This window comes from Emericellopsis cladophorae (genome assembly GCF_022114955.1).
Source record: "Emericellopsis cladophorae strain MUM 19.33 chromosome Unknown NODE_6_length_900724_cov_123_231613, whole genome shotgun sequence".
Taxonomy (NCBI): Eukaryota; Fungi; Ascomycota; class Sordariomycetes; order Hypocreales; family Bionectriaceae; genus Emericellopsis; species Emericellopsis cladophorae.
In genome coordinates this window covers 573,023-586,994 of record NW_026250931.1, presented here as the reverse complement: position 1 = coordinate 586,994, position 13,972 = coordinate 573,023, and the positions used below count along the sequence as shown (strand labels likewise).

Genomic DNA, 13,972 nt, shown 5'->3' with positions numbered 1-13,972 from the left:
GATGTTTCCCCGTCTCTAAACCAAAATGAACGCCAACGCTATGGGAACACCACCATATTATACAACAGTTCCGTCCCTATATTGTACAAATCGTGCCATCGTGCGTTACGAGACTTGCTTGTCGAGCAACTCTTTCGCCTCGTTGATCTTTGTCGCCAGGTATGGGCTACCGCCTCGATCGGGGTGGTTGAGGAGCATGTTCGTTCGGTGTGCTTTGCGAACCTTGTCCTTGGTCAAGGTGCGTTCGCTGATCAGAGTCAGTATCATGCGAGCTTGGATCGGCACAGGTGGGAAGAGCAACTAACCTTAGAGAGAGGATGAGAGAAGCCTCCTTCCTGGTCATCTTGGGCTCAAAACCACCCTTGTAGAAAGCCTTGCCCATGGCGCCCACGCCACCGCGCGAACGCCTGTATGCGACCAGCCCAGCGCGACCCTAGCTGGGTTAGTCCTGGATGGTCGCCGTGATATGCGATGGTGAAGAAACGTACCAAAAAGGCAGCGACGGCAGCGCCGGCGCCCCATGCCATAACAGAAGCCATTGTTGAGGTATGTCGAGGACTAAAGAGGGTGATGGTGATGATGGCAAGGAACGGGATTAGAGGTGGAATTTTCGATAGGCCAGTCGGTTCAGACCGGAGGCAGCGTATCAAGCCGGGGTTTTGCCGTGAGCGATGTGAGATGCCGGAATATTGGATTACCCTGTACCTACTTGACCAGCTTTCCCCAGACTCGGTCAGTCACGGTCTTGCAGATCCTCCACAAAAGCGGCCCTCCGACAGTCTTTGTCCTCGTCCTCAACATGTTTCTTCTCAGCTGGGGCGCAGGCGAGCATCTTCCTCATTTGGGACCAGGAACCACTCAGCTGAAAGCAATGCTGCCGCAATGTTGCAAGTGCAGCACATTCCCCCCGTCTGCACGGGCGATCGCTACTGCGATAAGACGCCTTCGTGAACGGCCGCAACGGCGCCATTGGACGAGTCAGATAGCGGGCTGCGTGTCCTGTCATCTATCATTGGTAGGTAGTTTGGTACCACGCTGCAAGAAGCAGCGATTCCCAGACTGAGTCGCGGACCCTTAAATACCATCTGGTGTTCGAACTGGTAGGCAAATCATCTGCCGACTCCATACCCTCCTCTCGTCGAGTATCCATCGACAACATAATGATGGGACCGGCCGGTCTGGACAAGAAGGCATCCCTGCTCGAAACGCAGAGACCATACAAAGCACCTCGACTGGTCAGGGTGCTACCACGTAGATGGCATTCAAGCGCCATGAGCTTGCGCCTCCTATTAGGATGGCTAGTCTTCTCAGCGCTCCTTATGTCTGTGATACTGATGCTGTGGCCTTTGCGCGAGGCCACCGGTGGGCAGAAGGTCGAGACAGGCCATTGGTCGTGGCATAAGGTGACTATTTCATGCCACAAATGATTCAGCATTTTCTGATCTCAAGTGGAGGCAACGCCTTCTAGGGACTTGGTCTGGACAAAGTGCTATGGCGACAAGTTCGAGTGCGCTCGATTAGACGTGGGTCGGAAGCCGTGTGTCTGGCCGAACAAGATACTCACACATTGCAGGTACCGATGGACTGGCAGAATCCCAGTGAGACTGATAGAGTGATTCTCGGCGTTATAAAACTCTCGGCCAAGACCAAGGGCTACTCTGTCCCTCCTCTGTTCATCAACCCAGGTGTAAGTGACAAGGTAGCCGGCTTCAATCCCCAAAGGCTGACAAAATCAGGGCCCTGGTGGTTCTGGCATCAAATCTTTGCAGACTATGGGGTCCGAAGTTCAGACTGTCGCTGGTGACTATCATGTAGGTCTCCTCCATGGTCTCATGGTAGCCATCGTGGAGGTTCTCACATTTTCAAGGACGTTATCAGCTGGGATCCTCGTGGAAGTAAGAAAGCCTCTCCAGTGCATCAGCCCATTCGTTGTACACTTACACGACCAGTTGGCGTTTCCACTCCTCGGGTCGACTGTTGGGGAACATCGCAGAAACGGCATATGTGGTCTCTTCAACAGACACCTGTTGCTGATGAACGCCCCGGTCTGATTTACGATGCCTACAGTCGCGCCATTGCCTACTCAGGAGCTTGCAAGTCCGCTATGAACGAGACAGGGATTTTAAATCATCTTAGCACCGCCTCGTCCGCCAGGGATCTCCTCGACCTGGTGGAGAAGACTGGCCATAAGAAGCTACGATATTGGGGTTTCAGCTATGGAACGGTGCTTGCCGGTGTATTTGCGAGCATGTACCCCGACAGGATCGATCGAATGATTAGCGATGGCAAGACACTTTGCAAGTGGCGTGGATGAACTTCTGCTAATCATTAAAAGGCAATGTCGATCTCGAGGGTTGGTTCACTCTCGACCATGCGGGCTTCCTTCACGACGCGGACAACATTCTCAATGTCTTTGATGAGGCATGCCATAATGCTGGACCATTCAAGTGTGCCCTCTGGGCGGCTTCGGCAGATGCAATCCGTGACCGCAGAGCGAGTATTCTGGAAAGTCTCAAGGATCACCCAGTGATTTTGCCCGCTCACTCTACACAATCTGGGCCTGAGCTGCCCCTGGTCATCACCTACTCTGACGTTCAGCGATACGTGCGAGTGGCGATATACAAACCCCTCGTTCATGCGGAAGATATCGCACTTGTTTTTGCCGGATTAGAGAATAGGGATGGTCTGCCATTCTTTGAGTCACGGAAGGCTATTGAAGGCGATAATAGTCCACTGTCCGAGCTCTTCTGTTCCGTCGACGATACGCCTGCGATGGAGCCTCTGGAGACCGGCTTCGAAGTAGATGCCTTCCCAGCAATCATGTGCTCAGACATTGGAGACTCATACAAGTCAGTCGCACAAGCGGCTCAATATCTGGAGAAGCTGAGGGAAGCCAGCCGCTGGACCGGGGCAGCAAGCTTGATGCTCCGCTTGCCTTGTGCGGGTTGGACGGTGCGGTCCAGTTGGCGACATGTCCCTGATTGTGCGTTTGTAACATGAAATCATCATCAGCTAGATGGCTGACATTATGGCAGTACAAACGAAGCAGGCGACCAGCCATCCTATCTTATTCCTCAACAACTTATACGACAACGTCACGCCCATATACGGCGCTCGTCTCAACTCTGCCCACTATAATGGATCCGTTGTGCTTCAGCAGAACTCTTTGGGTGTAAGACATTCTGAGCCCTCTCCAGCGCCCACAGCTGACACACCCACTAGCATTGTAGCTTTGCAGGGCCGTCTACGTGCACGGCGAAGCATGTGCAACAATATCTCGAGAAAGGCGTGCTGCCTGATGAGGGGAGCGAATGCGACCAGGATTACGATCTGTTCCAGAAACCATTGGAAGATGAGTTCATGGCACAAGACGAGCTCTCATCCGCTCTTTGGCGGCTCTCGCAGGCTTCTCGCGATGCAATCCCAGCGGCAAATTGGCCAGGCGCACGATACATGTAAGATACCACAGGCGCCATCAGGCTTATGATTGCAATGATTTGGGGGTATCAGACGCAGCCACTCAATGATCCTTGCTCTTCTCGAGGGCATGATGCACCTTTTCGGGCATCTTCAACCCATGGTCGACAGCCTCTTTCACCTTGTGCTCAATGTCGTGATTGCCCTCGCCGTCACGTTCCTCGCCGTCGGCCTCATTTTTGGCCTTCCAATTTCCAGCGCCGCCCCGGCCTGAGTAGCCCCCAGTGCACGACGCAGATGGTTCCCGCCTTACCGCCTCCATTGTCGAGGCCGCCAAATCCGCCTCGTTGGCTTGCGCGTCTTGGGAGTTGATAAAGTTTCCGGCTCCGCCGCGCCCGGCGCGGGCAGCGGACGGTACGGTCGAGGAGGGGGCGGTGCCGGTGTCTGCGGCGGTCTGTGCCTCGAGATCCTGAGCGGATCAACGCTCGTAAGCTCATGTACTCTTAGTTTTCGGGGTACTCGGGGCTTATACAGCTTCCGCCTCCTTAGACGGCGCAGAGTAGAAATTCCCGGCTCCACCGCGTCCGACTTTCCGTAGTCTGTCTTGGGACATGGTGGCCTTCGCTATGGAACGAAGATCGCGCGTTCAACTAGCTGGGGCAACGGCCTAGTTATGATAAATCGCCTTGAGGTCAAGAGTCACAGGTTTGGATGAGTAACTAGGTCGAATGTTTTGCTGAAGATAGCTCGTGAGGTGTTATTCGTACTATTTGGTATCTTGGGCTGGGGGCTGGGAGCTGGGAGCTGCCGACATCCACTGATAGGACCAGGCAGGCTAGACCCTTGACTTGACGTCACACTCGATAGTGGGGGTTAGCCCGTAGTGCCAAACATCATTAGGAATTCCATCGCGTGATGCTATCTGAGCCCTTATCAATAGTTTATCTGGGCGATAACAACTAACACCGGGCACGTACCCTGTCAATGACCAAGCCTTAAGCAAGTGTTTCTGGGCAAGGGAGACAGCGGTAGTTATCGTCAGTACAAATGTGGTCAGAAGCCTACCCTAGGGCCCGTGGCATGCCAGTCAATGATCGACGACCACGATACCCTCCTCGTCGACCAGCAGTGGTATTCAGCCGACACTCCAATTCATCTTGCAGGAGTAATACCTGTGATCGACGACCAGGGCTCTCTGGCTTGCTGGGTCTAAAAACGGGAATCTGATCACAGTAGATTGTAATGCCGAATGATCTGCAACGATGTTCAACTTCGCAATCGGCCTTTTCTCCGCAAAGTACAGATACAAACGTTCAATAATCAACAGAAACCCACATCTCAAGCAATACGCACTTTCTACATGTAAACACGACATGTTCACTCAAAGCTGACGTTTTTCTATGTCTGGCCCAGTCATGATGATGATGCCAGATGCGCTCCGACGCCGGCAGGCGACTGCGCCGTGAGACTAATCAGTCGTGGCCATCACGTGACAATAAAGCCTGCTAACTGCTCTTTGCGACCCGGAACACTGACAACAACAAAACTGCCCTTGGTGATGTCTGGGAGTCGCAGTGATGTTTGTGTCAATAATTGGTGCTTCCCAACGCCAGTTACAAGTTAGGCACAGGGCACCAATTCAGGTTCCTGGTCCATTATCCCGCCCTTCAAAGTTCCATCCTCTCAAAGCCCGCCATCTGTCCTCAGAGACACACAGACCACTTCTTGTCATCGAGATTCATCCTCACTGCTTCAACACCCCTCCGGCCCCCACCAAGAGTCAAGCCACAAAGTGCGCCGTCGGGCTGTCCATGACTCTATTGGACAATGCCTGCCGCTCCTGAATGCTCGAGACAGCGCGACTCGAACAAGAATTGTCCGCGCCCCCTTTTCTACTGATGGGCTTGATGAAGAATTTCTGTCCTTCCCCTGACTGATGATTTGCATTGGACTTACTTCTCTCAACCCAGCGCCCAGCAGGCGGAACCTGCCAAGACGTCCTTCCCGCTCTGCCGATGCGGGTCATTCGCTAGTCAAACGGATCGCGGAGAAGGCATGGCGGAGCCACAGACCCTCACAGTCATGGCTGTGTAAGTTTTGGGACCGGTCCCCGCGAGGTGGGCTTTCAATGACAATTACCCACGGCAATAATTAGTTCCTCGCTTTCATCCATCTTGCTGGCAAATCAACCACACTTCTGCAACGACTGCCCTCGGAACCGAACACTGCGCAACTCGCTCACAACGCACGGCCCCCCCGGGGGACTCGGTCCCTAGACGGACTGTGGACATGGCCTCCAAGCCTCGATGCTCTGATCAGCATACTCCTACCTAATCTGGGCGAAAGGGGACGCAAGGAAGCAGACATGTTCAACGTGGCTGCTGTCCTGGTAGTCAGGCACAAGTGCCGTGTTTCTTAACTTACTCGACCACAACCTTCTTGAGTTAAGCATGGCAATGTCTGCCTTCGCAGCAGGACCCTTAAGATCTCCAAGAGGCTTAATTCAAGGGTACTGCATCCCTTTCGGGAGCCTAATGACAGTGCAAGCCCATGGTCGACACTCTGGCATGACGAGAATCCTCCGCACATTGCCGCCACTCATCTTCATTGGCGACACGGAACCAGACCGTCGCCAAGCGCAACCCAGCGAATCATCCAGACCCTCCGCTCCCCCTCCTTGCCGTTTCGGTAAATTGATTAAAAAGGCACCGGACGGCAGACGCACAGTTGGGCTTCGCCGTCCGTCCACAACGTTGCAGTTGTGGGCAATGCGAGGAACGATTGAGCCAAAGCTGGCTTTAACCGTCGGCAACCGCCAGCTCCGTCCCCAATTGTCGAGCCAGCCACAGAGGGGATTGCTCGTTACTCATCTGTCGATGCGGCCGACACGTGAAGCTTCACATGATCGCGGGGGATCAGCCTACGCGGTCATTTCAATAGCTGCCCGCTTACAGTGGGCTTGTGGGTTGGCCTCCACTGCCCATGACCCGAACTCGGACGAGTGCATCAAGTGCTAGGAGTATAGTCACTTTGCGTAGCGTACGCGATGGACGCTGGTAATTTCGCTGAGAGCCGTGATGCCTCGGAGATCGATGTCTTGCAGGTGTCTAGTTCGAGACTGTTCTCCCCTCACAGCCACACTTGTTTGTCCATGATTATAGCGATCCCACGCTGTCGCCCAGCTGCCCAGCTGAGAAGTTAAAGAGGGGAAAGCCCGAAAGGAAGCGAAGCCGGGGCCACGCTCCAGTTTTGCTGCATAGCGCCGTATCGTCCTGATAAACCTACACCCAGGAGGTACTTGTTCCACTGGCTTTCTGTAATCGATTCAGACGTGGGCTGGCGATTGGAAAAGCGCCGCAGTCCCTGACGCGATAACGCAAGGCACCGTTTCCTTTGCCCAGGAACACCACTAATATTAGGTTTCAATATGCTGCAACAGATACGTATTGATTACGCACGCGACTCGACCGTACGTATGCACAAATGTCAGTCGACTGTACATATCAGACGGTCCGGCTACCTAGGACAGCATCAGGACAGGCAATCAGGCGACCGACTCCACCGAGGCGCGCCCACGTCATTGTCCATCAATGCCTCGTGCTTTGCGTACCGGTACGTGATTCGCAAGTTCAACGTCGAGAAGTGTATTAATCACTGAAGGCATTATGTGTCGCAGTGTACGAGGCCAAAAAACATAAAATGATTTTCTGGACCCATCACTGCAAAAGCTAGTTATTGGCGAGTCGGTGAGGCCCAAATCAAGAAACTCTGTGATGGAATTTTGGACAATGCCATCATCACTTACATGCCCATCTCCATCGTCATCGTCGTGTTTTCCAAGTTGGCTCCATCTCGTCGCCAATCGCGGGCGTTCACCACGAATTCGCTCCTTGTTCACCGCGACTGGCTATCGGGGGGGTGAGCGCAGGATGGAATCCACCAGAAGAAGGCGGCGGGCAGTGGAGTGCGCTGGACAGGACCGCCCGCCGATAACACTGCTTAATGTTCGATGCCCTGACCTGGGCGTCTCTGCAGTCAATCGATCTGCCCGGCGCATCGCCGCCCTCCTCTTTCTGGGGAACCTTAGGGTTGGGGTTAGGTTAGGGCAATGAGAATGAGGGCATGAAGCCATCTCCAACCATTGGTCGCCTTGCATACCAAGCTGCTGCCAGGCACAGGAACCAGCCGCATGATCATCGATGCGAGTCGTCCGTCCACTGCGAACATGCGCCCAGTGTCGCTTCCGTATCTACGGTTCTCGACAGCAAATAGGACCGCATCGATTTGCCGTATGAATTGGTTATCCTGGTTTGGATGCGCTATAGATGATGTACAATACCTTCCCCAGGGCCTCCGCATTTTCATTCAGCAAGACTTGTACTTCTCTCGGGGACCCTCCTTTTGCTGCAGTTCCCCGACCAAACTCTAGGAGAAAAAAAAAGTGTCCAGCAACCGGCAATCCCTCTCTTCTACTCAGCGGACCACGAGGGGCGCAAAGCTAGGTACGGTCTACCGAGGAAAGGACGTACCACGTGAGATGCTATCATATCATAATGCTTGTGACAGGGCATTGTAAACCTGTCCGACCGAGATTTATTGTCGACGTGTTGAAAGCGTGAGAGGCACTTCCACTGAACCGAACAGTTGACTGTTGAACCTTCAATTATAAGTCCAGAGGACCCATACTTCGAGCACAAGAAGCCTCGCCATGCATCGAACAAGGCATTGCGGTCCACAACTTTCATGATCCAGCTTTGTGATCTCAAGTACGTGCATATAATCATATGTGCGGTCGTAGCAAGCTACGTACGCGACCAGGTCAGCTGCTCCGAAGCGGAATCAGGTCGTGTCGGTTCCTTGGTAATGATAATATAATCATCGCAGGCTCAGCCTCCAACAAGCATTCCATCAAATACTAACTGCATTCACCCCTCCCCTTGGTGCTATTCTTGCTCCAGAGGCCTCAAGGCACCCACGTTCTCAACACACGCTCCAGTCCCCAGTCGAAGTTCGACCTGCTGATCGACCGGGGGCTGACCAGCTGACCATTAGTTCATCTGCGACTACCCCACCACTAACTCCCTCTGCACCGAGGATGAGCTTGGGATCATTATCATTATCATGGCCAGCATCTCGCAGTCTACCGGTATTTCGATGTGGGCGGCGGTCGGTAATCAATCTTCAAAGACATAGACGGGGTTTTGTTCTCGCGGAAAGCACTCCCATTGGATTGGGACAATCCAATAGACCAGACGTTCGTCGTCGCAACTACCACCCTCTATTACTTGTGCAGTACCGGTGAGGGAGGGGCATGCGCCTCTCTCACCCTAGCCACACTGCGATGCATCACTCAGTTGCGGCGCGGACTGCCATCGGGAGCCAGTACGGATGCCAGGGAGTCCACGGTGTTTCGCCTGTCTGGACGACACACGCAATCGGTTTGCGACTCTGGTACATCGCCCAGACGATTGGAGTGCTTAAATATGAAATTGAGCAGACGCTTAGAAATTCGTTATCACAGTGAATCACGTACGTACTCGGTGCCTCACAGTCCAGTCTTCTTCACCTGAGGTAGGGCAGGCAGGCGGTCCACTCCCAGCTACTCAGAACACCCCCCCAGAATTCACCCAACTATGGATTGTTACACACGCCCCCCACCACCCCCCGCAGCGAGGAGCAACAGCCTACCTAGACCAGGCCTACCGCAGCGTCGCAAGCAGGTACCTTCCCAACCGTAGGCACACACACACGCCCTCCTTCACCTTGGGTCTGTCCTTCCCGAGCACTCCTCACTCCAAAATATTATTTCTCGCGTTCCTGTGGTTTGCTTCACTCTTCCAGTATTTTTACCACGCATCTTGGTCATCGAACAATTCGCACATTGCTCTGCTCGCAACGGTCCATCCTTACGGGTAAGCTCCTCTACAACGACACTAGCACCAGCCTGTCTGTCCCCCACGGCCGACGCGATCTTCACAAGCTTCTGCCAACCAGGCACCGCATACTTTGTGTGATCTGGGCCACTAGGCTTGAGAAGAAAACAAACAAATACCAAAGAGAGTTTTGACGCTTCATATCGCAGCCGTGATGGCCAGCTCCAAGGTACGTGCGATGTTATGGATAATCGCAAGCGATCAACCTTGATGGCCTCTTCCTACTATCGCAACGTACAATTTCCAAGCATTGTTCACGTTTCTCGGAAGAGGTAGAAACATTGCAAGCGGAGAGTCTATCTGGAACCCTGTTGCAAAAGAAGAATTTCGGACATTTTTCCGCCATGAAGCATTACCAACGAATAACCGTTCCTCGCTGCTTCCACCGTATCCTTATTATCGTCCATGTGTGGCTATTCGTGAGACTAACATACATCTTTCCTCAGGATATGACACCTGCTCGGCCACTGACCCACCGGTCACCTTTGTCGAATCTCTCGGCGACTACTCCTTCACGACAAGGCCATGGGCGGACCGGTTCTCAAACATCCCACACGATCCTGGGTGCATCGAACGACCGTAACCGAGTCGCACGTCGCAAGTCTGTTAATACTGGGAACGCGAATCTCGCGGCTGTGACCGCTGTCTTCGAAGGCGAGCGGTCCGCGGCATGGCCCATCGCGGGGAGGAGGAACACTCTGTCACGACTAAGCCCCCCGACACCTCCCGCAAGCATGCCGCATTCTGGCCGAAACGTTGGAAACGTTGCAGCCGCACTGGGAGGCAGCGCTATCGACGACGGCAATGACGTGTCTGCGGATGACGCCGCCGCTGGCAAGGGCACCAAGGCCAAAGCCAGGCGGGCCTCAGAAGGGCAGTCTTCCAAGAAGTCCGTCAAGGTTGAGTTGAACTGCCAGCAGTGCGGCAAGGCGTACAAGCATCACAGCTGCCTGACGAAACACCTGTGGGTGACCCTTCCCCCCCGCCCGATTCCTGACCCGCGTCTTGTGGCGCCCAAGCTCCTAGCCAGTGTGGGATGAAGACATCTTCTAGAACAGAATTGTTGACTTCACTGGATAGGTGGGAACACACTCCCGAGTGGAACGTGACCTCGAAGTATCAGATTTCGAAGCACCAACAGGTTCAGCTGCTTGAAGCAGCCTCCGTGCTGATTGGCATGAACGAGAAGCCTCGTGACAACAAGCCTGACACGCCACCCGAATCCACCCAGGATAACAATAGCGAACCTGAATCGGCATCGCCAGCGGCATCGGTTGAATACTCGGAACCGGCGGAGAGATACAGCTCGGTGGATAGCACTCCACCGCCCGCGGTGGAGGGCGGCTACTCAATTCCTCGGGTTTATCGCAGCTCTAGCACGTTCTCTCGCAGCTACCAGTCAACTCCATTGTACGGCGATGGCATGGCTTTTAGCCATGCTCGCAAGCCTAGTGATGCGCGCCCACCCTCCGCAGGCGTTGGCAACACGAACCAAGAGGACAGGGACCTTGCGCAGGCGTTGGTGGGCTGCAGTGTCGGCAGCAGCAACGGGGTCGCCGGCAATGGCCGTGTGGTTCTCACTGATGCGCCCGCGGTGCCACGTATCCCTGAGCAGTACCTTGGGCAAGCAACCTCGTTCAACAGCAACGGTGTGTTTGGCATGAGCAGCTTCCCTAGCCGAGCCCCCGAGAGCTTCACTCGCGGAGACTTCAGGCGAGGCAGTGAAGATGTCAAGATGGGTGGTGATGTCGAGTCTGGCATTGACGACGACGAGTTCGATCCGCCAGCCCGAACACACAGCGACGACGAGGATGATGGCGTTTTTGGGTCGATGGAGGAATAATATAGCAATCGGCGCATCACTATGGGATTATTTGGGTAGTCGTCAAGGCAACCTCACTGGGTATACGCTTCATTCGAACACGACAGGCATGATCGGCGTCAATCGGGAATCGGGCGCATGTTGTTTATGGTGATGCTGGGGTCGTTGAGGAGAAGTACGTCTCTTAGCGCTGTGCTGTAAATTGTTAGTCTTGGATAGGCCTTCATGGTCCGGTAGCGGCCACGAATATCATATCTTCCTCTCACCAGAGATGAAGCAATATTACAAATACATTATGAATAACGTACCTTACTATGCGACCTTGAGGTTTGGTGAAAGATGTGGCGTGCCCGTTGCCATAGTTTGGGTCGAGACGCTAGTGAATCTTCTCGTTTGACCAACGTGGCTGTACCACGTCAGTGACTACTGCATGCAGACACCTTCTTGTATACTTGTGAGTCGACAATCGGTAATCCATCACGGTGGAAAGGTAGTAGTTTCGGGAGTACTTAAGGCATTGCTTAATCTGCCGTGTCTGCCCCCAGTCGTTGCCGAGCCGACGGGGCATCAGACGTCACCGCGCCCACGAGTCCACTGTCAACGACCCCCCCACTGATCTTCTGTCCTCCGAAATCCTATTGCTACAGCTTTTCACCTGCTTGCGCGCGACCACACCAAGGACCGTTCATCCCACTTTCCAACGTCTCATTCTGTTGCGATTCTTTCCGAATCCCACCCGAAAGAACTCCAGCCAAGTCCGATCACAACAACATGCCTCCGCGACGTGCCGCCGCCGGCGCGAAAGCCGAAGCGGCCAAGGACGTTGTCCTCGACGCCGCCAGCAACGCGACCGAGAAGGTTGTGAAGGCTGAGGAGGACGTCAAAGATGCCGTGGTGTCTGGAGGAGAGTTTCGCGACCCATACCCTGATATGACGATCCGGAGGCCAAAGCTTCCCGCATACGCGCAATTTCCGCTTGCTGCAACGTTGAGCTTCGCGCTCGCAAGCACAGGCTACAGTTTGTTGGGGGAGTATACCAAAGGAGAACTGGCGAGCGTGAGCCGGAGCCAGGATACTTGGGGCGAGGTCGGAATCTTGGCCGGCTGGAGACTGTAAGTCGTGGCGTCGCGCGCGGGTGCAGCGCAATGGCTAACTGGCTGGGTAGCATCGAGCTGGGTCTAGGCTGGTTTGGGAACATGGACAGCATCGATGTTGCGGCGATGGACCTCTTGTCGCACGGGCCTTCTGTGAGTACACGGGCTGTATTATGCTGGAATCCAGCTAACGACTGTAGCTGTATCTCTTGACAGCTTTCTACGGCCTAAGCCCTTCGACTGGCATGATCTCGCTCTTGGTCGACATCACCTCCGCCGCCGTGCCCTTCTATCTTCTACGACCTCTGTCGGCTGTTCATTCCCGATCATCCAAGCTTCACAACCGCGAGCTTGTTGGTTTTGGTCTCCAGGCCTACACGACAGCCCTGTCAACTGGAATCTACGCCGTCACCATTGTGCTGTCGCTTCGTCTTCTGCTTCCACGCATCCTCGTCATCTACTTTTCCGGTCTCCCAACTCTCGAGCCAGCCTACTCTGCGTCCTATGCTGCCCTTCTGCCGGTCGCACTTGCCTTTGGCGCAGCGGCCAGCAACTTTATCTACCCGCCATTCGCCACCACCGACAAGGTCAAGGATGACGAGAAGATTGGCGAGTTTGACCCCGCCACGGCGACGCTGCGCGAAACCGTTGAGTGGAACATTGCTGGCTACACAGCCAAGACCAAGGTGATTGTCCGCCGCACCGCAACGGCCGCGTTCGTGACGGCCTTCAACACCTACCTGGCCTGCACGATGACTGTGTACGGCATCGCATCGACAGGCGCTGCTACCTATGCAGCCGTCTGGGTGAGCGCTGTCCTGACTTCAGGCCTGGGTCTCGCGTACGTTGGATCAGAGTAAGCCCGCCCAGATGCGCGTGAGCTTTGAGGCGAGAGTGAAAAGATGTTCAAACCCACCTGGTCTTGTGTGTTCCGTAGAGCGTACTTTCGGATACGGCCAGTGGAACCCCGCGATGGTACAGGAGGAGGGGAGCATCCGTGGACAGGAAAACGGTAGCACCGGCTGAGACTTGACAATACTCGCACGTTTGTGCGAGTGGCGCTGTGTGTTGGTGGTTTCCATCTAGGCTAGTTGGCAAGGTTGCTGCGCCTAGTCGCGGAGAATGTTGTGCATATCCTAATACCCTTTTGATTGCTGTGTAATACAACATGAAAGTGGCGATCTTTCTGTAAGCTATTGCTTTTAAATTCCCTAGTGCCTGGAGGGCACCCAGATCCATGTGCGAGGGAAGATCGTGGCAGAGAGTTGTCATTGTTACTAGGACTACATAGGACACGCTGCAATGTACATACGGCGGGTGCGTTTGCCACCTCCAGTCCTTACAGTGCAGGCTGTGATTTGGATCGGTGACAGGAGCATGACGTCTGCATCTACAGTTTTTCGTAGTCGGTTTCTGCGAGCTGCGAGGTTTGTGAAACGAGGAGCAAATATCCGCTAGCTACAGGAGCTGCAGACACAGTACTGCAGTGCGCCTGGATGAACGAAGTACGAAGTGCACATGTGTCTTGCTGACGAACATGCATGTGGATATGCCTATGGATACTAAACATTGACTAACGTGCGTGGTAATGCGACACATATCATTCATAGGTATCTGAATGATTCGTTGATACAGCAACTAAGACCAGGGCGGTGAGAGGCGCGACTAGACTGGACTGTCACTTGTTGATAAGCACATCGAGCAAC

At 54.2% G+C, this 13,972-nt stretch overlaps 4 protein-coding genes across 4 annotated transcripts; 3 read left to right on the top strand and 1 right to left on the bottom strand.

The window, feature by feature from the left end:
- Window positions 1-105: 105 nt before the first annotated feature.
- J7T54_001750 (Heat shock protein DnaJ) lies at window positions 106-539 on the bottom strand (the record flags this gene model as incomplete). The annotated part of the gene is made up of 3 exons (XM_051503780.1): window positions 106-247; window positions 306-433; window positions 489-539. 3 exons carry the CDS (start codon window positions 537-539, stop codon window positions 106-108), a joined length of 321 nt encoding a protein of 106 aa, XP_051364730.1.
- A 1,040-nt stretch (window positions 540-1,579) lies between these two features.
- J7T54_001749 (uncharacterized protein) lies at window positions 1,580-3,691 on the top strand (the record flags this gene model as incomplete). Its single annotated transcript, XM_051503779.1, has 7 exons — window positions 1,580-1,687; window positions 1,737-1,811; window positions 2,021-2,234; window positions 2,336-2,983; window positions 3,036-3,172; window positions 3,223-3,455; window positions 3,517-3,691. The coding sequence occupies 7 exons, from the start codon at window positions 1,580-1,582 to the stop codon at window positions 3,689-3,691; spliced, it is 1,590 nt and encodes a 529-aa protein (XP_051364729.1).
- A 6,393-nt stretch (window positions 3,692-10,084) lies between these two features.
- J7T54_001748 (uncharacterized protein) lies at window positions 10,085-11,193 on the top strand (the record flags this gene model as incomplete). The annotated part of the gene is made up of 2 exons (XM_051503778.1): window positions 10,085-10,314; window positions 10,431-11,193. The coding sequence occupies 2 exons, from the start codon at window positions 10,085-10,087 to the stop codon at window positions 11,191-11,193; spliced, it is 993 nt and encodes a 330-aa protein (XP_051364728.1).
- A 750-nt stretch (window positions 11,194-11,943) lies between these two features.
- J7T54_001747 (uncharacterized protein) lies at window positions 11,944-13,126 on the top strand (the record flags this gene model as incomplete). Its single annotated transcript, XM_051503777.1, has 3 exons — window positions 11,944-12,284; window positions 12,338-12,419; window positions 12,467-13,126. 3 exons carry the CDS (start codon window positions 11,944-11,946, stop codon window positions 13,124-13,126), a joined length of 1,083 nt encoding a protein of 360 aa, XP_051364727.1.
- Between the last annotated feature and the right edge of the window lie 846 nt (window positions 13,127-13,972).